The sequence below is a fragment of the Cervus canadensis genome, chromosome 22 (genome assembly GCF_019320065.1).
Source record: "Cervus canadensis isolate Bull #8, Minnesota chromosome 22, ASM1932006v1, whole genome shotgun sequence".
In the NCBI taxonomy this organism is placed as follows: Eukaryota; Metazoa; Chordata; class Mammalia; order Artiodactyla; family Cervidae; genus Cervus; species Cervus canadensis.
In genome coordinates, this window is record NC_057407.1 from 9,131,384 (window position 1) to 9,157,351 (window position 25,968).

The 25,968-nt window shown below is 47.9% G+C and overlaps 2 protein-coding genes and 1 long non-coding RNA gene across 7 annotated transcripts; all 3 read left to right on the forward strand.

Moving 5' to 3' along the window:
• The first annotated feature begins 4 nt into the window (after positions 1-4).
• Positions 5-2,209, forward strand: LOC122424442. The gene is made up of 4 exons (XR_006264421.1): positions 5-90; positions 180-235; positions 319-406; positions 2,012-2,209. It is a non-coding gene; the product is annotated as an uncharacterized LOC122424442 (long non-coding RNA).
• A 2,584-nt stretch (positions 2,210-4,793) lies between these two features.
• LOC122424523 (ATR interacting protein) lies at positions 4,794-23,906 on the forward strand. Of its 5 annotated transcripts, XM_043442388.1 has the most exons (14): positions 4,794-5,137; positions 7,046-7,176; positions 7,794-7,964; positions 9,856-9,974; positions 13,073-13,230; positions 14,726-14,827; positions 15,122-15,251; positions 15,440-16,132; positions 21,608-21,744; positions 21,913-22,004; positions 22,779-22,859; positions 23,083-23,335; positions 23,596-23,632; positions 23,734-23,906. In XM_043442388.1, coding segments are annotated over exons 1-14 (2,346 nt in total). In that variant the 5' UTR covers positions 4,794-4,896; the 3' UTR covers positions 23,735-23,906. The 5 variants fall into 5 exon arrangements, 3 of the variants coding, with proteins under 3 accessions (XP_043298323.1, XP_043298322.1, XP_043298321.1); XR_006264461.1 differs by lacking the exon at positions 21,913-22,004; XM_043442387.1 differs by lacking the exon at positions 23,596-23,632 and having other exon boundaries at positions 21,916-22,004.
• On the forward strand, positions 23,902-25,830 carry TREX1 (three prime repair exonuclease 1). The gene is made up of 2 exons (XM_043442389.1): positions 23,902-24,527; positions 24,821-25,830. The coding sequence occupies exons 1-2, from the start codon at positions 24,408-24,410 to the stop codon at positions 25,787-25,789; spliced, it is 1,089 nt and encodes a 362-aa protein (XP_043298324.1). The 5' UTR covers positions 23,902-24,407; the 3' UTR covers positions 25,790-25,830.
• The last annotated feature ends 138 nt before the right edge of the window (positions 25,831-25,968 follow it).

Genomic DNA, 25,968 nt, shown 5'->3' on the forward strand with positions numbered 1-25,968 from the left:
GGTATAGGCGCAGGCGGCTGGAACGGGGAGCTCCGCTTCCGGTGGCAGGGTCTGGGGAAGGGGCGGCAGGCGCCATGTCGGGCCGCGAAGGTAAGTATGTAGGGACGATGGAGTGGGTCAGGGCGCAGAGGGTCGAGAGCCGGCGGGGGGCAGGTTGAGCGGGCTTGTGTCTCACGCAGGTGGCAAGAAGAAGCCCCTGAAGCAGCCCAAGAAGCAAGCCAAGGAGATGGACGAGGTGAGGGCGGGCGCAGAGGCGTGGGCGGGCGCGGAGGGACTGGGTAATCCGCTTGCAATGAACCCGCTTTGCCCTCTCCCTAGGAAGATAAGGCATTCAAGCAGAAGCAGAAGGAGGAGCAGAAGAAACTCGAGGAGCTAAAAGCAAAGGCCGCGGGGAAAGGCCCCCTGGGTAAGTGAGGGCGGGATAGACATCAAACCGGACAAACGCGTGAGCATCAGTCTGGATACGGTCCCGAGCAGAGCAGGTCAGTGTCCTGCCTCGTGGATGAGCTGCAAGTTCTCTGCTCCTGTCCACTGCGGTGGATGGTCCCAGCCAGGCTTGGATTCGCAGCAGCGGGACGGGCTGAGAGCCAGACCCAGTATGGGCTTCTCTTGCTTAGGGAAGTGGCAGAAATGGAAATACAGAAATATACCTCACACAAGTTAGTGTAGTTGAGTTTCCAGATATTCTCTACAGTTTCTTGCTCCAAATCCGTACTTCATTACTACTTTGTTGCTTATAACATTTCTTGACTACTCATATAATTAAAAGTCTAGCAAATACTTTTGCACCCTGAGTTTTCACTGCTGGATGTGCCTAGGCTAATGGATAAAGTCCAGGCTTCTTGGCGTGCTGTTGGTGTGGTTTTTTTTTTGTTTTTTGTTTTTAATTTTTTATTAGTTGGAGGCTAATTACTTCACAACATTTCAGTGGGTTTTGTCATACATTGATATGAATCAGCCATAGATTTACACGTATTCCCCATCCCGATTCCCCCTCCCTGTTGGTGTGTTTTTAAACTTAATTCTCTACCATTCTGTCTCTTCTCCCTTTGTGTAAGAGGAGTTGATTACATATCAAAATATTTTTCCAAACTCATCAGTCGTTGTATTTTATGCTTTTTAAATCCTGTTTACACTCATCAAAATAGGGATTGTTTTCTCAGCAGTTGTCTATACCCTACAGCATCATTGGGGTTCCCTAGATGGCCCAGTGGTAAAGAATCCTCTTACCAATACAGGTGATGAAAGAGAGGAGAATTCAATCCTTGGGCCAGGAATATCCCCTGGAGTAGGAAATGGCAACCCACTCCAGTATTCTTGCCTGGAAAATCCCATGGACAGAGGAAACTGTCGGGCTACAGTCCATGGGGTCGCAGAGTGTGACAGGACTAAACACGAGCAGCATGCACATTTAAAGTTTATTGTGAAAAAAAAAAAATAAAGTTTATTTTGTCACAGCCCATTGGACTTTCATTCCTATATTAGGTATGCTTAATTCTATAACTGTTTGTTAAATTACCTACCGTGTGTTACTTGTAAATTGGGTAAAATAAAGGTATTGAGTAAATCACATCCCAGGATCATAATATATATGGTAGTGTGGTATGTGACAGGTAACAATATGGACTTAGGAAGTCACGCTTCCTAGGTTGGAATCTTGGCTTTGTTGCATACCAGTTTATAACTTTGAACAGTATCTAACACTGAGACTTTGTTATCTGTAAAATGGGTTGAGGGGATGCGGATTAAGTGAGCCAGTCTGAAATACCCAACACAGTTGAGATTCAGATCAGTGCACAGCCATTACTTGTGCTCTGTCTTTATTCTCATTCACCACCTTATTCATTTTTGCTCGGAAATAACTGGTAAAGCCCTGTGCATGCTTGTGTCACAAAAATGCCCAGTACAAGAGCTGGTCCTTATTATTTAATAGGATCCATGGTAGGCCCCTGAGGCTTCAACCATAGAGATTGTGTTTTTCATTGGTTGAGACTTTTTTTTCCTTTTGCAGCCACTGGTGGAATTAAGAAATCTGGCAAAAAGTAAGCTGTTCCCTTGCGCCTGAGGCAGTGATGACCCTTAGTTCCATTCCTGTTTAAACACCTGGATTCCCTACCATGATATCTGTTGCCGCCTATAGCTAGAATGATGTGTTGTCTTGGAACCTATTGTACATTTAACAATAAACTTTTGTAAAAAAAAAACAAAACACTTGGTTCATCTTGTCTTTAGATCTTCTCAGCCATTTCTACCTTAGCTATGAGATCTATATAAGCCCAGTCCAGAGTCCTGCCAAAGTGTGTTCTTAAGTCTGTGTTCTCTCCTGATTTCTCTACCACCTTAATAAGGTTGTGCATCTGTTCATGTAAGGAACCTGCTGTGTGCAAGCTGGACATCCGCCAGTGAACAGTTCCTCTTGTCAAGGCACTTCTCTGTTGTTAGAGGGGAGTGAATCTGTAAGGACTAAGCTTACTCTGAAGCACCCAGGTCTGCATTTCCACTAGGGCTTTAAAAGATCCTTGTTAGATTCCCATCTCTTATCTCCCCCACCCCTAACTCAATCCATCGGCAAAATTAAATCTGGACTCTTCATACTTAATACTAATGCCACCACATCTTCCTTCTAACCCTAAAATCCCTCACCTGAATATTATAGTCACATCAAAGTTTGTCTTTCTCTCCCTACCCTTGCTTCCCAACAGCTAGTGCTTACTCAGAACCTAGAGTAATCTCTGAACCGTAAAGTTATACTTTGTTTCTCCTTGACTGAGAATTCCTCTGTAGCTTCTTAGAGCCAAAAAAAAAAAAAAAAAAAGTCCCCACAATGACCAGAGAGGCATTAAGGGGTCTGGGTGCAGCTCTCTACCCTCTGTTATCTACTAGATTAATCCCTGTGATCCATCTTGAGCCATGGAGACCTACATTCCAAGCAAGTTTTCTCTTTACTGTTTTCACCTATTAGAAACTCTTCCTTAGTCCTCCTGTCTCTCAACCCTGTTTCCTTTTTTTACTCCTGACACTTGTTGATTATCTACCACTTTTGACTCCCAAGAAGGGTAGATTGCTGGAGGACAGAGACCATAATGTGCTAAATGCATATGTATTGAAACAGTTTAGATGCACAAGTCTAGACTTCACTTCTAGGATCTAGACACAACTATGGGAATAATGCTAATATCACTAATGTGTTTTCCAGAAGGGCCCTGAGATTTTGCTGAGTCAAAACTGGAGAAGATTTTCATAGATTGAAACTTGTATTACAGCTCTAATGTACTTGATACTAGTCGTAAAAGAGAAACGTCCCCCTTTGGTTGTCTCCCGGAAAGGTACACGGCCAGCAGCGTCCTCTTTGGACTTCAGGGATTCCCTGTGGGACTTGCCAGCTGGAACCCCTCCCTGTGCTGCTGCGAATAACGCTTCGGAGAGCCAGAACTAGGACACTGCTGCTGAGATGAGGCTACTGCTCTTTTATTTGGTGGAACTCAGTCTGCACTTAACGAAGTATAATCTTGTGTTTTTACGAGACCAGAGACTTGGAGCAATTAAGATAAGCATCCAATATTTGGGTGACTATCTGAGGGAACCTACCAGTTACCTCAAAAAAATTAAAGCCAGGTACTGAAGACCCTCTAGGCCCTGACAACTATCTCCCTTTCATTTACTGCCCTCCCAAACATTCATAGGATACTCATAGGTTAAGTTAGAATTCCATGGACAGAGGAGCCTAACAGGATACAGTCCATGGGACTGCAAAGTGTCGGACACGATTGAGCGACACACACGGATGAAAAATCTTGCCCCTGTTACTTTGCAACACCTTGTTCCTGCTAAATGTCCTGCACATCACAGTGCCATGCTTAGTCGTCCAGTCGTGTCCAGCACTTTGTGACCCCATGGACTGCAGCCTGCCAGTAAAATCCTATCAGCCACTCAAGCCCAGCATGAATCCCTGCTCCTCTCTAAAACCTTACCTTCCTATTTTGCCATTGATAACGCCTACCTGGCAATTATGTGGCCTCCATTTCAGTATTGTATTCTTGTCTGAGTAATCTTGATGCCATCCTCCTTAGCACTTCTTGATAACTCCCACTTAACCTGTAGGACAGCCCAGTTGCTACTTCCATGGGACCTTCGTTGACTTCTTGAGTCTCATTCATTTCCATATGATCAGCGCTTGGAACAAAAACACTTAAGAGCTCCCAGAGAAATGAACGAATAAATATTAACAGCCTGAGCAGTTCCTAAGCCCTTCAACACAAGCACACCCTTCTCAGACTTTCACCAAATGTACACATTCAAAACATTTACTGTACTCAAAGATGTGTGCTCATAACAGTTCTATTCTTAACTCCTAGCCCAACCCCATTCTTCCACACTCCTCCTTAAGAGCCTGGGGTATTTGAGAAGTGGGTCTGGCTGGACAGCGAGGTCACAAAAACCAAAAGTCTGAATGCTGCTGCCTACCCTAGATTACAATGCACGGGTGAATACCTATCTGGGCGAACTCCAGCAAGCGCTGCCCCAGGGCATGTCAAGAAGCGGGCACACTACTTGCGTGGTGGGGCTGGTGAGTTTGCCTAGGTAACTCAGTTCGCTGCGCTTAGACCACCGCAGTGGCCTACCGAGTCCTAACAGTCGGTACCAAAGCGCCGGGTGAGGTTGGGCCCAAGAAGGGCGGGAAGCAACAGGTCTCAGCGGGCAGTCAGTGGAGCACAGAGGCGCGCTCTGATGATGTCATTCTTCCGCGCCCGGCAGCTGGCAGGTGATTGGCTCGTTGGTTCGGGGGCGTGTCCCAGCGGCTGAGGCGAGCAGCGGCGCGCGGGCGGTTGGTCCATTCCGCCTTCCTCGCGAGTATAGGCCGGGCTCAGTGTCTTTAGAGATCATCGGGCAGCAGGCATGGCTGGAATCTCCGCGTCAGGCAGCAGGAGGCGGAGCGGGCCCCCGGCACCTAGTCCTGGCCCTCCGCCCAACACCGGGCACCCTCCGAGCAAGCGGGCCCGGGGCATCCCCGCCGCCCCGGACCCCGAAGACCCATTCGGCCTGCATGAGGATTTCACCGCCGACGACCTGGAGGAGCTCGACACGCTAGCGTCCCAGGCCCTGAGCCAGTGCCCGACCACGGCTCGGGACGTGTCCAGTGAGTTCGCCTTTTCCCCTTAAGAGTGGTGCAGACTTCCCTCGACCCCTTAGATGGTTCTGCCTTCGGAACCCCGCGGCGACCGTTCCGGTGTCTTGCACCCACACTGCCCCTTCATAGGAACAGTTTGATTTAAGCAGCGATTGTATCCAAGAGGTCCTTTGATTTGAGGGGAGAAATGTATCAGAAATGTCGAACAGCCGTTTTGAAATATAGAAAGCTAGGTTAACATTTTACTTGGGTTTCTATACTTTGGACCACTGGGTTCTTAGTTCTCAGCAGAGATCCTTGCAACACAACTACTACAGCCATAAGAACCATCATTACCTACACATGGGGACCCATCCTTATAACATGTTTGGGAGGCTTTAGATCGAATGAAGACCACCTTTTCCTTTGGACCGCCTGAGCACAAGAGGGATCTGGCAGAGGCAAGAGATAAGATAGACTTATTGTTTTTATACAACCAATAAATTGTACTAGGTGCCCAAACTTTAGAAGCTGCAGACACTTAGCAACAAACAAAAGCCCCCACCTTCTTAGAGCTTACACTCATTCTAGTGACGTCTTATGGGGCTCCCTGGAAGAGAAAGGTTTTGAGGGTACCTTGAATCTCTACTTGGATGTGTTATAGACATGTTAAATTCCACACAGTCATTTCCTGGAAATCCAGTCATCTGCCAGCATCTCCAGCATGGTGCTTGGCAAAGCAGACATTCAGAAAAGACACGTTGATGAACACATTTTGCATGGCAGAGATTAGCACCACTCTCCATCATGTAGCACAAGCCAGCATCCCCCTTGCTCCTTTCCAAATCCTGTACCTTTACCTTTTTCTTCCATCTCAAGAATCCATCCTCTCTGCATCATCTCTGCCATCTCCCTGATCTGTGTTACCATCACCCCTCCCCTGGACAAAAGTCCACTAAATTGTGTCCACATTTCCAGTTGTGACTGCTACAAGTCAGACTTCACACCACAGCCAGAGTGATCATTTTAAAACTAAAATCTGTCACACACAGAACACAATGAACATCCCTGCTGAAAGCCTTTAATGACTTCACACTTCTTCTAGTATAAAGATTCATTCCTTGAATTCTCCCTGCTTCCCTACAATACAGAAACTGCACATCACTGTCTTTTTTTTTTTTTGGCTGCACTGCATGTGGGATTTTAGTTCCCAAGGATCAAACCCACACTCCCTGCAGTGCAAGTGTGAAGTTTTAACCACTGGACCACCAGGGAAGTCCATATTGCTGTTTCTTACACATTGAGTGTTCTTTCCATCCATTCCCCATTGCCACTCCTCTGGTTAATTCCTGCTTGTTCTTCAGCTCTCCATTCAGTTATCACTTACCTGGGGAAGGCTTCCAGTCATCCATGTGGATTAAATCCCCTGTTACAGGCATTCCTCTATTTGTTCTTCTCTGCAGCTCTTGTAACAGTTGTAATTTTATGTTTATTCTTATATTTTTTATTGCCATGTAAGCTCCATGAGCGTAAGGACTGTATCCATTTTGCTCACCACTGTAGCTTTCTTTAGAGGCTAAATTGTGCCTGACATATTATAGGTGCTGAGTAAATATTATTGAATAATGGATCACTAGATTCGAACAGTGAGATTCCCACAGCACCTTTCAGCCTTTAGCTGAGACCCTTAAAACTGGGTGCAGGGGGAAAAAAAAAAACAAGAAACTGAGTGCGGAATGGGGAGAGGGAGGCAGAATTTGTTATTTCATAAGGATTGAATCGTGTTCTTATGTTGGAAATACCTATTCTACTTAGTAGATCTTTCTTTAATTTGCTTTCAAAAGTGATTGTTTTCAGCACTGGCTGGTGAAAGTGGGAAAATACTGAGTCCTAAAAAGTATATGGGAACTGGTTTTTTTTGGTTGTTGTGTTTTACAGATGTTCATAAGGTCACCATATTAGATGGGATGTCAAAATATCCTGCAGGGAAAAACAGAGAAAGTGTTGCAGTTAAAGATAATTTTGAATTAGAGGTACTTCAGGCACAATACAAAGAACTTAAAGAAAAGGTAAGGGATTTAACTTGTGGGTTTTGTAGTTAATTCATTCACTTATGCATGTGTTAGAAAGCATTATACAATAAAATATAGAAAAGTTTTAAAACAAGAGTCCAGATTCATCCCCATGAATTGGGAGAAAACTGGGGAAAGAAAGCCAGAAAATTTTGGTTGCAACTAAATCCTGAGATTCCTAACAGCCAAGGCAAGAAAAGAGACACTTTGTAAACCCTATACAAAAAGAGATACAAACTTTCTGTTATAGTACTGAGATAAATTTATAGCATGTGTCTTATAGAAGAAACACATCATCATAATGGTTGCTATTTTCATTAACAGTTTTGCAAAAAGCAGACATCTTTCATATGACTATCTGTAGGTTCGTAGGACCTTTGGAATGTACATGCAGAAGTGACAAGTATGTCTTTAAGCTATTTGCTGAAAACCTGCTGTCCCAGGAATGGACCTAGCAGGTCATGATCTGGTTGGCATGGATGTATTCTGAGCACTTATTGATCCTTTGGACATGTTTTAAATGTGTTTCTTCATCTCCCCAGCTACATGTTGAAATAAGTGCATATATAATTTTCCCTTACAAACTTTTCACAAGATGAATTTGGAATTTCCAGATGAAGGCAATGGAAGAAGAAGTGCTCATTAAAAATGGAGAAATTAAAATTTTGCGGGACTCACTGCATCAGACAGAATCCATTCTAGAGGAACAAAGAAGATCTCATTTCCTTCTTGAACAAGAGAAAACTCAAGCACTCAGTGAAAAAGAAAAGGAATTCTCCAAAAAGGTGACCCAGAGATATGTTTTGCTTGTATGGACATCAGCTTTGCCTGCTTAATGAGTTCCTTTAGAAGCAATGCCTAAAGTTGATTATAAATCTCCCAGGAAGATTTCAGCAGTTGTTTGTTGGAAATACTTTTGCTACCAACAAATTACATGTACTTTTCTTTGAGGCTCTGTGGTTTGGAAAAGGACGTAGATGAAATTCTGCTTTGCTGTGGTTGCCTAAGTCACTGGCTAACACTTTGCAGAAACAGGCTTAAATTATGCTGGGTTTTGTTTTTTTTTTTTGGCAGATCAGAAACTCAACTGGTCTAGCTTAGGCCAAACAAACAAACAAAAAAACGTATTGCCTTCCGTAACTAAGTCTGGGGAAAGCAGATGTACTGCAGTCTCAAATGACTTGAGATTTGCCAGGACTCATCTTTATTCTCTATACTGTTGATAAGTTCCATCCTTATGGCTGAGGATGTTTTCTCCAGGGCTCATATTTCACAGCTCCGAAACAGACTGAAGTCTTAGGGGTCCTCATCTCAAGTTTTAAAATTCTGGGGAAGGCTCTAATTGGTCTAACCTGAGTCAGGTGCCTTCCCCGGAACTAGTCACTGGAACCAAAGAGATAATAGCTCCCATTCAAATCATATATTCAGAGGCAGGAAAATGATGTTTCTTAGGGGAGGGAGACACTGTTGTGGGGAGAAAAACTGGGTGCCAGGTAGATGTTACTTTCCTTCACTTCCCAAATAAGGACATGGGTTTTACTCCGCTATTACTTCATTCAGCAAACTTGGCAATCTTTGAAGAAGTGCTGACCTGCGCCTAACACTAGCAGCAGTAGTTGCTTTTCCATATGCATAGTGAGGACCAAGGGATGTACCGACAAGCCAGAGATTGAAGCCAGGCTTTATCACATTCAAGCAGTGACCTCAGGGCGATCAGTCATGCTCTATGACTCATCTCCTTTATCTGTTCCCGAAAATAACCAGAAGGGTTGTTGTGAGACTTAAATGGTCCTGCACTTGTGTCTGGTGCTATGCCTGGCATGGACTGTGCTTAGGGAATGGCAGCAGTTACTGTTGGCCAGAGCAGCAGGTCTCCCCACACTGCTCAGGGTTTTGGTAAAACTATTCCAGATCCTCAGCCCAGACCTTCAGGAAGACCTGGAGTGTGCACCACTGTGTTCCCTGGTGGCTCAAGGGTAAAGAACCCACCTGCCAATGCAGGAGCCGTGAGTTCGATCCCTGGATCGGGAAGATCCCCGGAGGAGGAAATGGCAACCCATTTCAGTATTCTTGCCTGGGAAATCCCATGGACAGAGGAGCCTGGGGGGCTCCAGTCCATGGGGTTGCAAAGAGTCAGACACAACTGAGTGACTAAACAACAACATGTTCACTACAAGGTCTACATGTTACTGTGAGATATTGCACCTTGTCAAGCTTTGTGCTGGGCATTTTACATTTACCATTCTTACTTAATCCCCCCAATCAGGAAGACAGGTATTTATCTTACACATAAGCTGAAGTTCAGAGAGGCCGAGTAAATGGTGTTTGAATCCTCACAAACTACTTAGCAATAAGCAGGTCAAAATATCTTTCTAGAATACCATGCCATCTTTCGGTAAGAAAGCTAAAACTTGATATTTTAAGACAATTATGTCACAGCAGACTTTTATACTATTTCTCATTGTTTGTTTTTCTTTTACTAGCTTGAGATTTTTGAAACCCAGAACTATTTTTGATTGTTGGTGGTGGGATCTTTGTTCCCAGACCAGGGATCAAACCTGGACCACTTGCACTGGAAACATGGAATCTTAACCACTGGGCTGCCAGGGTAGTCCCCCAGAGCTATTTCTGCATATGTGATGAGACCTCTATAAGTATATTTCTTTTGCCTTCCAGCTCCAGTCCTTGCAGTCTGAACTCCAGTTTAAAGATGCAGAGATGAATGAATTAAGAACGAAGCTTCAGAACAGTGAACGAGCTAATAAACTAGCTGTACCCACCGTTTCCCATGTCAGGTAATGATGGCGCTAGAGGGAGGGAACTGTTTTGTTATCGTTTCATAAAAAGTCTGAATGACAGTGTCAGACTAGTTGTAAACGAAGGTCGTTTAGACTCTGCCACTGGGGCACAGATCCTCTTTTCCGGAGACCTCAAAGGTGGTTCAGATGAGGCTGCAATGGTTTGGGGGATCATAGCATAAAGGCCCCACACTCTCTGAAAGTGCCTTCTTCCTGTAGGACTTTATAAACACAGCTCCTCAGGATGAGAAAAGGCTGGAAGGATGATCTCTAGAGTTTTAGAGTTGACCAGTCTTCACTTTTATGTAATTTTTTTCAAATAAGTGATTTTGTCCCAACTGTATGTCAGTCCCAACTGCTTAGAACATTTTTTCTCATTTGCTGCCCAGCGGCCCCCACCTTTGCCGCAGACGTAATCAGTTAATGGTCTGTCCTGTGAGAAGTCTGTCAGTATCAGCCTTGAAACTTGAACAGTGTGGGTCAGGTCATCTTTTTCTGGTATTCAGCATTCTGCTGCCTTTGCTTATAATGGACAGGGTATGAAACTGAACTCTTCAGGCCTTGCATAGTCCAGGTAAGACAGGGGACAGCAGAAGGAATCCATCCTTTCCTCTTCACACTCCTCACAGGATGGCCTCAGCATTGTGTAATCTAATCAGAGGGTTAATTAAGACTGCTTCTCTAACATAAAAACTCTGACACCAAGGAACCGGCCGTTTCCTAGTTGCAAGAAACAACATACCTCTTACTAGATGCTCTTTCTACTGAAAATCTTTTGACTCAGGCCCTGGCTATTAAAAAAGAGGTTGTTGTAAACTAGTGGTTGTCAGTGGCGAGAGGGAAAGGGAGAGGGACAATATAAGGATAGGGGAGTAAGAGGTACAAACTAGTAGGTATAAAATAAGCTACAAGTATATACTGCAAAACAAGGGGATGTAGCCATTATTTTATACTAGCTATAAATGGAGTATAACTTTTAAAAATTATGAATCACTATATATCATATGCTTATAACTTAGATAATATTGTATAGAACTATATTTCAATTTAAAAAAGAGGTTGCTGCAAATCAAAACTACAATGAGGTATCACCTAACACCAGTCAGAATGGCCATCATCAAAAAAATCTACAAATAATAAATGCTGGAGAGGGTGTGGAGAAAAGGGAAACCTCTCACACTGTTGGTGGGAATATAAACTGATACAGCCACTATGGAGAGCAGTGTGGCGAGTCCTTAAAAAACCAGGAATAAAACCACCACATGACCCAGCAATGCCATTACGAGGCATATACCCTCAGAAAACCATAACTGAAGCAGACACAAGTACCCCAGTGTTCACTGCAGCTATTTACAATAGCCAAGATACGGAAGTAACCTAGATGTCCATCCACCGATGAATGGATAAAGAAGTTGTGGTCCATATATACAATGGAATATTACTCAGCCATAAAAAGGGATGAATTTGAGTCAGTTCTAGTGAGGTGGATGAACTAGAGCCTGTTATACAGAGTGAAGTAATTCATGGGCAAACAAGTATCGTGTGTGTATGTATATACACACACACACATATATATATACATATATATGGAATTTTGAAAAATAGTACTGATGAACCTATTTGCAGGGCAACAGTAGAGACATGGACATGGAGAACAGATTTGTGGACACAGGGAAGGAGAGCGTGGGGCAAATTGAGAGGGGCACTGAGACATACCACCAGTGCTACATAACACAGGGAGCTCAACCCAGGGCTCTGTGACAACCTAGAAGGGTGGGATGGGGCGGGCGGTGGGAGGCAGGTTCAAGAGGGAGGGGGCATATGTATACTTATGGCTGATTTGCATTGTATGGCAGAAACCAATACAACATTGTAAAGCAATTATTCTCCAATTAAAAGTAAATTTTCTTAAAAAGGTTGCAAATTGAAAATATGTTTTGGTGGAATTGGAAATAGTACTTGAATTCTGCCCAATACTTTTGAAGGTGGAAACAAATGAAAGATTTTTTTCCTACCATTTGGATGAAGGTGCCTTGAATTTTACACTGCTATCCTGCCAAAGACTAACAAATGTGGAGTAGATGAATCTTTTGGTCAAATCACCTAGACATGAAAAGTTTAAAGCCTGTTAGAAGTTTTTTTTTTTTTTTTTTGGATTTTTTTTTTTGGTTTATTATTTTTTTTTATTTTGATTATTTATTTTATTTATTAGTTGTGAGGCTAATTACTTCACAACATTTCAGTGGGTTTTGTCATACATTGATATGAATCAGCCATAGATTTACATGTATTCCCCATCCCGATCCCCCCTCCCACCTCCCTCTCCACCCGATTCCTCTGGGTCTTCCCAGTGCACCAGGCCCGAGCACTTGTCTCATGCATCCCACCTGGGCTGGTGATCTGTTTCACCATAGATAGTATACATGCTGTTCTTTGAAACATCCCACCCTCACCTTCTCCCACAGAGTTCAAAAGTCTGTTCTGTATTTCTGTGTCTCTTTTTCTGTTTTGCATATAGGGTTATCGTTACCATCTTTCTAAATTCCATATATATGTGTTAGTATGCTGTAATGTTCTTTATCTTTCTGGCTTACTTCACTCTGTATAAGGGGCTCCAGGTTCATCCATCTCATTAGGACTGGTTCAAATGAATTCTTTTTAACGGCTGAGTAATATTCCATGGTGTATATGTACCACAGCTTCCTTATCCATTCATCTGCTGATGGGCATCTAGGTTGCTTCCATGTCCTGGCTATTATAAACAGTGCTGCGATGAACATTGGGGTGCACGTGTCTCTTTCAGATCTGGTTTCCTCAGTGTGTATGCCCAGAAGTGGGATTGCTGGGTCATATGGCAGTTCTATTTCCAGTTTTTTAAGAAATCTCCACACTGTTTTCCATAGCGGCTGTACTAGTTTGCATTCCCACCAACAGTGTAAGAGGGTTCCCTTTTCTCCACACCCTCTCCAGCATTTATTGCTTGTAGACTTTTGGATAGCAGCCATCCTGACTGGCGTGTTGTTAGAAGTTTTATAACCAGGTATTTAACATGGGGTTAGAATCATTACTCTGCTTTCATAGTTAATTTTTTTCAGTCCTAGGAAAAGCCCTTCTGTGGTTATAAAGCCAGAAGCATGTTCTCCACAATTTGGAAAACCATCTTTCCCTACAAAGGAGTCTTTTAGTGCTAACAAGTCCCTTCCCCAGCCCTGCCAGACAGAGCCAGCATACAAGTCCCCGATGGGCAGGGAGGGTAAGTCCATCTCTCTATCATCTACAACTCAATATCAGACTACTTGACCTTGAGCTTTGAAACAATTGAGTGTTTATTTTCTCCTCCTTTCTGTGGGTCCACAGTTCTGACAGCATAGTGGGGATGGTTTGTCTCTAAGGGCGCTGGAATCACTGAAGTCTTGTCAGGGGCTGGAGGATCTATTTCAAGGTGGTGCGTTCACATGTCTAACAGTGGAATTTCTTTTCACATGTGGACCTCTCCCCAGGGCTACTTGGCCGACCTCCTCACCCCATACATGGCTTCCTAAAGAGCTAGCAAACCCAGAGAGCCTGGTGGAAGCAGAATCTATCCTTTCTGTGTCTGAACCTTTAAGTCACATGGCATCAGTTCTGTCACTCAGCCTAAGTTCTGTTCATTAGAACTGAGTCCCTGAGTCTGGGCTGTGTTCAAGGGGAGGGAGACAAGGCTGCACCCTTTGAGTGCAAGCGTGTCAAAGAACTTGCAGGCGTATTTTAAAACCTCCACAGTCAGCATCCATCGACAGGCCAGAAGCACAACTAGGATGCAGGAATATGTGCTCCTTTCATAGCCAGGCTGAGTCCAGACTGAGGCAATGCTACTGCTTTCTAGAGAGAAGCAATCAGCATTAGTAGGTTTTCACTGTGCTGTGCCAGTTTATCCTGCCATTCAGATACCCTGCCTCTGTCCTACCGCCATCAGCTCTTTCAAATCATTAGCATCACGGCACCCCTGAGAACTGCAGCTACTCACATTTTGGGAGCAAGTTCAGAAGTGGTTATAGTTGAGAAGACTTCCCTGGAGAAGGAAATGGCAACCTGCTCCAGTATCCTTACCTGGAAAATTCCATGGACAGAGGAGCCTCGTGCGGGCTACAGTCCATGGGGTTGCAAAGAGTCAGACATGACTGAGCGACTAAGCACACACACACACTGAACACACACACACACACACACTGAACACACACACTGAACACACACATACACACACACTGAACACACACACACACTGAACACATACACATACACACAGAACACACACACACTGAACACATACACACAGAACACACACACTGAACACACACACACACACAACCCAAACCTCTGTGCTTCAGTTTTCCTATATATAGAACAAAGCCACTGATAACACCTCCTGGGAGGGCTGGTGTGAAGAACAAGAGAGTTGACAGGTGTAAAGCTCTTAGAACAGAGTCTGGCATGTAATAAGAATCACATAAATGTTAAGGTTACAGCTTTTATGTTATTGCCTGACTTTGGAGTGGGACACACAATTTAATTTTCTTTTCTTTTCTTTATGCAAATTCCTATTTTATATGAGGAAGGCAAAGATGCGAAAGTTCTTGAGATGCTTTGGCTCTTGATTTGATCCAGAGTTGAAAAAAATAGAACAATGTATGTTTGAAACTCATCACGTTTAAAGAGTTTCTGATACACGTGTGCTTTCATATTCTAATTTTTATTAACATTTTATCTAGTTGCAGAGAATAAGGCTCACAGTCTGGGAGGTGGCCCCATAAAGCAGGAAGAGCCCCAGAAAGGTCTTGTTGACAGCTGGATGCAAAGATCAAACAATCAAGGTACCAGAACGCATGCTTCTTCTGCCAGATGCCTGCCTGGGTCTGATCGTGCTCTGTGATGCTGCACTGGAATTGCCTAACTGTCCTGGGCTGTGGGAACCAGGCAGTGCTTTAGAGGGTCAGTGGGAATAGGAGTCTGTGATTGAAGTATGTGACTATAAACTGGGAGAGGCCAAGAGCAAGTATGCCCCCGAGCCTTCAGTACCCACAGGTGTCTCAGGGGGCCTCAGTGACCGTTGAGAGCAGAGTTGGCATCATAGAAAAGCACTCTCATGTCACCTTGTCTTTCCGCAGGCTCCATTTTGATAAACCTTCTCCTGAAGCAGCCTTTGATCCCCGGGTCGCCCCTGGGTCTGTGCCACCTCCTGAGCAGTTGTCCTGAGGCTCCTGCCGGCACCCAGTTCCAGCTACCAGGGCTTGGCAGGTAAGCACAAGACTCCTAAAAAGCTTGTCTGGAAGGAGTTTTCAGGAAGCAAGTCCCCATCTGGTCCTGACCAGCCTCAGACATCTGCTCTGGGCAGGGAGATGAGAGAATTTGCCAGCAGGTTTTCTGGGTTCCTTGACCATATCTGCCTCTCACACTTGTGTCTTTTCTTTTGTGTTTGTTGCTAGTACCTTGCCTGGGATTTCAAGCCTGAGGACCACAGGTCCTCGCGATGGGTCCTGCCCCCTCTCGGCCCTGAGAGAAGCACAGCACCTGGCACTCACTGGACTGAACCTGGTGGCCAGGAATGAAGAAGGCGCCAGTGACAGAGACCCAGCAGAGGGAGGCAGGAGGGCCTTCCCGCTCCGCAGGCTCCCTGGGGCTGTGCATCTCCTCCCCCTGGTACAGTTCTTCATCGGCTTACACTGCCAGGCTCTGCAGGACTTGGCAGCAGCCAAGAGAAGCGGCGCGCCTGCGGACTCACCGACACGCCCCTCCCGTGTGAGCCCTGGGGCAGAGGCCAGCCCCGAGGACCCCCTCTGTAACCTGGAAGGCTTCTCGGTGGCGGCACTCAGCGTCCTCCAGCACCTGGTGTGCCACAGCGGAGCGGTCGTCCGCCTGTTACTGTCGGGAGCGAGCGCTGAGTCTGCTGCGGGGGAAGGAGGCCAGAGCCAGGTTCGCGGACATTGTCATGGGGATGCGACCTCAGCCCCAGAGGGGCTTGCCGAGGACCAAGGCCAGCATCCACTCTTGAAGATGCTCCTTCACCTTCTGGCTTCCTCTTCTGCAGCAACAGGTCACCTTCAAGCCAGTGTCCTCAGCCAGTGCCTTAAGGTTTTGGTGAAACTAGCTGAAAATGCTTCCTTTGATTTCCTGCCCAGGTATCCTGCAGCGTGGGAGTCATGATTCCTTGTGGGTCTTACCTGACCTCTTGAGGTCTGTCCTGTGGCCCCTGAGCTTGCTCCCATCTTGACGCGTTCATACTGCTCAGCTCTAAGCCTTGGTTTAGGTTCTTAGCTCAGGGAGTTCTGAAGTCATGGGAAATGGGGCCAGGTGTTAGAAGAACCAAGGAAGTGGCTTATTTGGCTTAGTTCTGCCTCTAGGCAGTAGGTAAGCAAAACACACATGTTAAAAGAAGGCTGCTAGTCACTATGGAAGAGCGTCCTGACCCCAAGACAGAGACCAAACCCAGAGGCCTTTGGACCTGGGACATGCATCAGGTGAAGACTGCATATCACAGGCATGTTGAGGTTGAGTTTGCTGGGGTTCCCTGAGGAAGCAGGGGGTGTGCAGGTACAAGCTGATTGCTGGGAATCTGCCCATCTTCAAGGTGCCCACCACTGGCATGAGCCACAGGTTACTTGTTCCTCTTATAGTTTGTTGCGAAACAGCATTGTCAGAAATTCCTAGCTTGGGATTCCAGACCTTGAACACTTGGGAAGGTAAACCTCACCAAGCCAGTCCTCTAGTTAGTCCTAGAATCTCATCACCCCCTCAGCACTCCACCCAGAGGCCAGTTCCTGTATTGGAATGACTCCACTGGCTGCACAGATCTTAAGTCTTTTGTCTCTGAGCCCAGAATACCTGTTTACTAAACACATTTCTGGATCCTGGTCACCATATGAATATATTCCCGCCTGTCTGGTCCATCCTAGAGGTGGTGCTCAGAGCTCGACACAGTGTAGTGCAGAGAAGTGTGGACAGCAAGGTGGGCTCAGCACCCCTGCCCAGGTCACAGTGGCTGGTTGCTTGGATTTTGTTTTGAGTCTTCTCTTTCCTTTTTTTCCTTTAAAATTCCATAGTGCTTTACAATTTTCAGAAGTTTCACACGCATGATTTCATATAATCCCATAACAATGCTTTTTTAATCTTCTACTCCTATTTTGCCCCTCCCTCCTTCCTTCTCTGTCCCCAAAGGTAACCACTAGTTGGTTGTGTGTGAGTCTTTATCTTTTTTTAATTCACTAGTTTCCTGTAATACTTAGATTCTAAGTATACATGATATCATACAGTTTTTGCCTTTCTCTGTCTTATTTCATTTATCATAATGCCCTCCAAGGCCATCCATGTTGTTGCAGATGGCAAAATTTTGTTCTTTTTTATGGCTGAGTAATATTCCATTGAAGATTGAAGGCAAAAGGAGAAGGGGGTGGCATTGGATGAGATGGTTATTAGATAGCATCACTGACTCAATGGACATGAATTTGAGCAAACTCCAGGAGATAGTGAAGGATAGGGAAGCCTGGCATGCTGCAGTCCACAGGGTTGCAAAGAGTCAGACATGACTTAGCGACTGAACAACAACAGTATTCCATTGTGTGTGTGTATGCACCACAACTTCTTTATCCATTCATCTGTTGATGGACAGTTGCTTCAGTACCTTGGCAATTGTAGATAATAATGCTTCTATGAACATCAGGGTGCATGTTTCCAAATTAGTGTTTTGGTTTTTTTTTTTTTTTAGTGTTTTGGTTTTTTATTCTTCCCAGATATAACCCAGAAGTAGAATTGCTGGATCATATGGTACTCCCATTTTATTTTTTTGAGAAACTCCCATACTGTTTGCCACAGTGGCTGCACTAATTTACATTCCCACTGATAGCATAGGAGGATTCCCTTTTCTTCACATCCTTGCCAACATTTGTTGTTGGTGTTCTTGATGGTGGTAGCCATTCGACTAGTTTGAGGTGATATTTCATTGCGGTTTTGATTTGCGTTTCCGTGGTGATGAGTGATAACTGAGCATCTTTTCATGTGTCTGTTGGCCATCTGGCTATCCTCTTTAGAAAAATGTCTATTCAGTTCTGCTCATCTTTTGATTGGGTTGTTTGTTTGATGTTGAGTTGTATGAGCTGTTTATATATGCTGAATATATGACCCCCTTATCGGTCATATCACTTGCAGTTATCTTCTCCCACAATAATGGGTTCTCTTTTCACTCTGTCCACCATTTCCTTTGTTGTGCAAAAGCTTTTAAATTATATTAGGTAGATCCCATTGGCATTTTTTTCTTCCACTTTTGTTTACTTTTGCTTTAAGAAATGGATCCAAAAAACAGCTGCTGTAATTTTATGTCAAAGAGTGTTCTGCCTGTTTAAATTTTTTTCTTCTAGTTCTGTGAAAAATGCCATTGGTAATTTGATAATGACTGCGCTGAGTCTGTAGATTGCCTTGGGTAGTCACTTGGACAATATCGATTCTTCCAAGAACAGAGTCTATCATTTCATCTGTTTGTGTCATGTTATTTCATCAGCATCTTACAGTTATTGGAGTATAGGCCTTTTTGCCTGCTTAGGTAGGCATATTCTTAGGTGTTTTATTCTTTTTGATGCAATGGTAAGTGGGATTGTTTCCTTAATTTCTCTGATAGCTCATTGTTAGTGTATAGAAATCCAACAGACTTCCATGTATTAATTTTGTATCCTGCAACTTTACCAGATGGGTTCTAGTCATTTTCTGGTGGCATCTTAGATTTTCTGTGTACAGTATGTCATCTGCAAACAGTGAAATTTTTCTCTTCCTTGCCAGTTTGGATTCCTTTTTACTTTTTTCTTCTCTGATTGCTGTGGTTAGGACTTCAAAAACTATCTGAATAAAAATGGTGAGAGTGGGCATCCTTGTCTTGTTCCTGATCTTAGAGAAAATGCTTTCAGCTTTTCACCAATGCATCTGATGTCAGCTGTAGGTTTTTCACATGTGGCCTTTATTATTAATATGTTGACCTAAGTTTCCTCTATGCCTACTTTCCGAAGTTTTTATCATAAATGGATGCTGAACTTTAGCAGAAGTTCTGCATCTGTTGAGATGATCATATGGTTTTTAGTCACTTTGTTAATGCAGCTTGTCACATTGATCTGTGGATAACTGAAAAATCCTTGCATCTTGGTTTCTTATTTTTTAAATGAATGAATTCCAGGAAGCACATTTTTACCAGTTATCTTGGTAGACAGATCACCATTCTATTCCTGTTGACCTTATCTGTGACATGAAAAAACAGCCGTTTCATGGGTGCTTACTGCAGGCCAGACAAGTGCCTTCTGTTCACAAGCCCAGGTGGCACCCTCAGAGCCCTGCGTCCTCCCGCCCAGCACAGAGCCTGGCTCACTCTGAGCCCTCAGTGTTTGCTGAGTGAATAAACTCCGTGTTGAGTTAGGGAGTCTTGTTTGAAACGCCAGAGGGAGTGTATTAGATGGTTTCAAGCCAGTTAGGCTCCTGAGTGACTATTTTTTTTTTCTTTCAAACGTTTATTTAGTATCAAGCAAGAGGAGACTTTGCTTAACACTACAGAACATTTCAAGACTTGAGTTACAAAAGAATACCACATTATTTGCACTTGTAATTGACTTCCCTTTTTACGCATGTTGGCAAGAGAAAAAAAAAATAGCACATGGCTGAAAGATAAAATAACTAAATTTCTATGGAAACCTTTAAAATGAAAGGTGAGGCTTATGTTAAAAGGATAGATTAACATATTTAGTAAACCTCTTTTTTGTTTAACACTAGTTAATCGAAGTTATTTTTTTTCCTTTAGATGACCTATTTTTCATATACAGACTGGAAATAACAAAATTTTACATGTCTTTTTTTTTTTTTTTTTTCTGCCCAGCTTGCTGTTTCAACAAAGTACTTTTAAATTCCATCCATTCAGATTTTAAGCATTTTGATTTATTTAAAATGGGATTGTTCATAGAAAAAAATTACTTTGAGCAGCATACAGGACTGGTGGAGACTGGCTATGTCACAACAGCAGACAGTACAATCAGTATCTGCCACATGGCTGGTCTCTGTAGACGCCCTTCGCTGATGCCACTTCCCCGCAGCACTTCCCTTCCGAATTCCTTCATGCTGACAAGCTGAACCCCATTACCACACAGCTTCCTGTTCATCTTGGAGTAAAAGCAAAAGCCAGGGCCAGGTGCTGTGCTGTACTTAGCCGCTCAGTCCGACTCTTTGTGACCCCATGGACTGTAGCCTGCCAGGCTCCTCTGTTCATGGGGATTCTCCAGGCAAGAATACTGGAGTGGATTGCCATGCCCACGCCAACCCGGGGATCAAACCACACTGCGGGTGGGTTCTTTACCATCTGAGCCAGGGAGGCCTAGGACAGGTGGTACCAAGGCTCTAAAGCACATGTACGGCACGAGTGGCCAGGCAGGCTGTGGCCTCTTACGAAGCGTACCACTGCCCACTAGGCTTGGGAGCACGTCTTCCCGAGTTTTATCTTCCTACCCCGTCTGGTGTAGCAGTTAGGTCGTCCAGGGTTGCTCTCCACGTACTGGCATGGCAGGGGCTTTTTTCTTTTTTTTTTCTGGCAGGTGCTTTTGAACAAAAAGACTCATCCCCAACTCAAGCAGAGTAGCACGACTGTTATTTACTGTGCATTTGGGGGGCTCTGGAGAAAAAAACATTTAAAATAAGTAGGCTCTGATGCCATCAAAAACTAATTTGGAAATAACTGTGTTGTATATATAGACAGGTTTTTTTTGTTTCAGTTTCAGTGGGCCACTTCTAGCCTAATAATGAAATTAGGTGACTCGTTAGTGGATACTTGGGAATTCCAGTTTTCCACCAAGTTCCATACTCCCTGGTGACTAGAAACATTCAGCTTGTCTGTCGTACAGGATTTGCTCTCAAATGAGTTTGCCCCAAATAGACCTTGCTCCTTAATGGTACACAGGGAATATTCTTAAACCTCCTTGTATGAAAGGGGACACACCCATAGAACTCCCCCGCCACCTAGGAGGTTGTGTGGGTTGAGCCAACAGTAGTGCTTATCTTGGGACTTGGTTCCCTGGTAATGAATGGGCCAGCTCTTTGCCCCTGAGACTGGGGGGAAGAGTGCCCGAGCCTCAAGTGCCCGAGCCATGCACACCTCAAGTGAATACCTTCACATACGTGGCTGCAGAGGAGCTAGTGTTTCCTGACAAGCGGAGAAAATGAAGTCTTCCTTGCTTGGCAAGTGATGTCAGGAGATCGGACCAGAGTCTAGCCAGTCCTTTGGTGGTGGGTTCAGGACTCTCCTCTCACACTCAGCTCAAGACCTGGCTCCCTATTTGGGAGCAAAGGCAGGAAGGAGCTGGGAGCAGTGTGGAGGCTGGCTTGCCAGGTCCAGGGAGGCGTCTCGTATTTTCGAGGTGGCACTGGGCCAGGCAAGGACCTGTCCTCTTTCAGCCACAGCAGCCCCGCAGTGAAGGGTAACCCACTTGTTCCCAGGCTAGCATTTGAAGCCAGGTCTATCTGAATCCAGTCTCCTCTTCCCTGGCCTCTTCAATTTCCTTTTACCGACAGTGAAAAAGAAGGGTGAGTTACAGAGTTGGGTTGGAGGCATCACGTCTTTCTGGGCCCCTGTGTTTCAGGTTCCAGTGCGTGTTCAGGGTGCTGCCGCAATGCCTGTGCCCAGAGACGCCCCTGCCCAGCGTGCTGCTGACGATTGAGCTCCTGTCCCTCCTGGTGGACCATGAGAAGCTCGCACCTCAGCTCTGCTCCCACTCAGGTAAAGCAGGCCAGGGGGCGGGGGGCCCGCACCCGGACAGCTCCGGCTGGTTGAGGGGAAGGAGGTGGCAGGGACGGGCCAGGCACCTCCTGAGGGCTCCCGCAGCTTGTACCTCAGGCGGTGGGTGGGAGGGCAGAGCCTGAGCGTGAGCTGGGGCGTCCCTTCCAGAAGGCTGCCTCCTGCTGCTGCTGTACACGTACATCACGTCAAGACCTAACAGAGCCGCCTCCGAGGCGCAGTGGCTGCAGCTGGAGCAAGAGGTAGAAGCACCAGAGCCCTTTGTGGACGGCTCGCCTCCCCACCCCACCCCGCCCCACCGGAGGGGCGCCTTTCCTCCTTCTCAGGGGACAAAGGGGGCTTTCATTCACATCGGTGACGCGTTTAGAGACTAACAAGGAAGACTCGTTTTTGGGGGCCCCCACTATACAGATATAACACACGTGGACCCAGGGTATCCTGGGACTTGGCAGGGTAGCCTGGTAGCTGGAGGTGGGCCTGGAGGCAGGGGTCATTGGTGAGACACAGGTCTTGGTCCTGAGCATCTCCTGGGAAGGCCCAGGATGCCATCACCTCTTGGATTCCATCAATGCAGACAGTTTGGTTTAGTTGCTCAGTCGTGTCCGACTCTCTGCGACCCCAAGTTCTGTAGCATGCCAGGCTTCCCTGTCCATCACCAACTCTGGGAGTATACTCAAACTCATGTCCATCGAGTCAGTGATGCCATCCAACCATCTCATCCTCTGTCGTCCCCTTCTCCTCCTGCCTCCAATCTTTCCCAGCATCAGGGTCTTTTTTCAGGAGTCAGCTCTTCGAATCAGTGACCAAAGTATTGGAGTTTCAGCTTCGGCATCAGTCCTTCCAGTGAATATCCAGGACTGATTTCCTGTAAGAACTCCTTGCAGTCCAAGGGCCTCTCCAGACAGGCAGTTGCTTAGGCAACTGGAGCTCTGCAAGAAGCCTGAGAAAGCCCTCGCCGTGACTGGAACTGGGGTGGCGTTCTGGCGCGGATGGAACCAAGTCTGTTCTTGTTCTAGGCTGTGTGGCTCCTGGCCAAGCTGAGTGTGCAGAGCCCCTCCTCCCCAGTCACTGGCTCCAGCTGCCAGTGCAACGTGGAGGTGAGTGCTGGGCGCAGAAGGGGGCTGGCGGCGGGCAGCCCTGCTGGTGGCTGACAGGGCCGTCTGAGAGCATCCCATGCTCCTTCATCAGGGCTGGACCCTGGTGCCACCGCTCAGAACCCTCCTCACCCCGGGGGGAGGCTAGGACTGGGGCCGCCCCGCCCAGCCGGTGGTCCAGGTGCAGAGAGCACATGCCCTGACCTCCGCCCGCGCCCTCCCGCAGGTGGTCAGAGCACTCACGGTGATGCTGCACAGACAGTGGCTGACGGTGCGGCGGGCAGGGGGGCCCCCGCGGACCGAGCGGCAGAGGCGGACGGTGCGGTGTCTGCGGGACACGGTGCTCCTGCTGCACGGCCTGTCCCAGAAGGACAAGCTCTTCACGGTGCACTGCGTGGAGGTCCTGCACCAGTATGACCAGGTCATGCCTGGCGTCAGCACGCTGATTCGAGGGCTTCCAGACGTGACCGACTGTGAAGGTGAGCCCGCAGGAGGGCCCCACCCGCCCGCCCCAGCCCCGACGCGGGGTCGGCCCTGAAGTCCCCGGGCCAGTCAGACCCCCTGGCCTTAAGTCCACACAGCCTTTGCCAGCACTGGGCCACCCTTTCCTTCCTGCTCTGGCTCCTCGCTCAGTATATCAGCCTGCCTTTGGCTCGTATCTACTGAGTCAGCCTGGCAGAGCCGTGGCTTTTCCAGAAGCATCCCTGTCTGAACTGCCTTTGTATCACTTTGCTTGCAGTAGCTGAGGGAGCGAGGCCTGGGCGTGGAAGGGACTGGTTAGTTCCTGTGGGCCTGGGGGGCGGGCGGAGTGGTGGGGCCACCCCCAGTCCCGGCGCCTTTGGGCCGTCACCACAGAACCTTCTGGTTTTTGCCTCAGAGGCGGCCCTGGAGGATCTCTGTGCCGTGGAGACCGATGTGGATGAGCCTGAGATGGACTGTGGCTGAGGCCTGTGAGCACCGGGCCACACGGTGGCACCAGAGCCACTCTCGCCCGCCCTTCCCTCCGCTGATTAAAAGCACTGACTGGCTGAGAACGCGCCAGCCTTCTGTTTCCTGAGTTTGCTCAGTGTCGGCAGAGCGGGAAGGACAGAGGAGCGGGACCCGGGAAAGGCTGAGATCCCTGCTGGGCCTTGCCGGAGCTGAGCTCCAGCCCCACGGGGATGAATCTGCCCTGGGGAAGGAGCCCTGCCCGCTTGTGGATTTGCCCTGAGTCATCCCTCTCTCCTGAGGCCACAGGAAGAAACCATTGTGCGCAGGGGTGGAGGCGGCCCTCAGCCCAGGCCTAAACCAGGGAGGCCTGGGAAAGTGGGGCCATGGACTGGGTGCAAAATGGCCACGGCAGGGGGGCTCCCGGCAGGCTGAGTCATGGAGCCAGCCTCCCCCCATAGCCTGGTCCTCCCACCATGAGCGTGCGAGGGCCCGGTACACCGTGCTAGCCAGTGGGCCTACAGCCAGAGATCTGAGGCCTTTGGGGCAGCCCTGCGGGTGCCTGGGGAGGGACGGGTGCTGGTAGGAGGGACAGCCCAGGCCAGCTGACAAGCGGGGCGGGCCATGCTCACACCAGCCCTTGGGCGGGCTCAGACCAAGTTTCACTTCCCGCCACTGCTGCTGCCGGCAGCAAGAACCAGGCAGAGTGTGCACCCTGAGTCATTGCTGCCTGCCGGCTCCTCGGTAAGTGAGAACCCCCAGGGGAATGAGGCAGGGTGGGAGGGCCGTGGGCACCCCCCCACACTAAGAGGCCACCAGGGGAGGAGCTGAGCCTGCACCTGAACAGACAGCCGAGTGAGCGGGTCCCACTAAGGAAGCCACCCTGCCTTCTGTCCTCCTGCCTGAAAGTGGGTGCTGGAGCTCAGCAACAGGCCCGAATGGGGCAGGGAAGGCCAGAGAGGCGTTCCCACCCCACCCGCCCTACCGCCCGTCAGCGGGCACTCACCCTCCCACCCCGACCCCCTGCTCCTCCGCAGGCTCAGCAGCGGACACCCACCATGGGCTCGCGGGCCCTGCCCCCAGGGCCTGTGCAGACCCTCATCTTCCTGGACCTGGAGGCCACCGGCCTGCCCTTCTCCCAGCCCAAGATCACTGAGCTGTGCCTGCTGGCCGTCCACAGATCCGCCCTGGCGGGCCTTTCCGCCCCTCAGGGGCCTGCGCCGACAGCGCCCCCGCCGCCCCGGGTGCTGGACAAGCTCTCCCTGTGCGTGGCTCCAGGGAAGGCGTGCAGCCCCGCGGCCAGTGAGATCACGGGCCTGAGCACCGCCGTGCTGGCTGCCCACGGGCGTCGGGCCTTTGACGCCGACCTGGTCAACCTGATCCGTGCCTTCCTGCAGCGCCAGCCACAGCCCTGGTGCCTCGTGGCCCACAATGGTGACCGCTACGACTTCCCCCTGCTCCGGGCCGAGCTGGCGCTGCTGGGCCTGGCCAGTGCTCTGGACGACGCCTTCTGTGTGGACAGCATCGCTGCCCTGAAGGCCCTGGAGCCGGCTGGCAGCTCCTCGGAGCACGGCCCAAGGAAGAGCTACAGCCTGGGCAGCATCTACACACGCCTGTACGGGCAGGCCCCGCCAGACTCGCACACGGCCGAGGGGGACGTGCTCGCCCTGCTGAGCATCTGTCAGTGGAGGCCGCGGGCCCTGCTACGGTGGGTGGATGCTCATGCCAAGCCCTTCAGCACCGTCAAGCCAATGTACGTGGTCACAACCTCTACTGGAACCGACCCAAGGCCATCTGCTGTCACAGCCACAGTGCCCCTGGCCAGAGCCAGCGACACCGGCCCCAACCTTCGTGGAGACAGGAGCCCCAAGCCAACCCCTTCCCCAGTGAAGCATCCTGGAGCGCCACCCGGGGAGGGGCTGCTGGCCCCCCTGGGCCTGCTGGCCTTCCTGACTTTGGCGGTAGCCACGCTGTATGGGCTGTCACTGGCCATACCCGGGCAGTAGGCCAGGAAGGGAAGTCTGACTAATAAAAAACCCCCACAGCACTGAGTGATCACTCACCTCTACCCTCCGTGGTGGCCTTACAGCCTCTTGCCCACACTCAAGAGACCTGGGGCCAGGGGCACAGAAAATGACAGTCTTTGTCCAGCACCATTCCTACCAGGACGGTCAGACTTCTGAGT

Excerpts from the sequence above, each read along its gene's own strand:
- TREX1 (XM_043442389.1), top strand. The coding sequence starts at position 24,408 with ATGCTCACACCAGCCCTTGGGCGGGCTCAGACCAAGTTTCACTTCCCG. Across the intron at positions 24,528-24,820 it reads TGCTGCCTGCCGGCTCCTCG|GCTCAGCAGCGGACACCCAC; the intron begins GTAAGTGAGAAC and ends GCTCCTCCGCAG.
- LOC122424523 (XM_043442386.1), top strand. The coding sequence starts at position 4,897 with ATGGCTGGAATCTCCGCGTCAGGCAGCAGGAGGCGGAGCGGGCCCCCG. Across the intron at positions 7,177-7,793 it reads ACAAAGAACTTAAAGAAAAG|ATGAAGGCAATGGAAGAAGA; the intron begins GTAAGGGATTTA and ends TGGAATTTCCAG. Across the intron at positions 22,860-23,082 it reads GCTGCCAGTGCAACGTGGAG|GTGGTCAGAGCACTCACGGT; the intron begins GTGAGTGCTGGG and ends GCCCTCCCGCAG.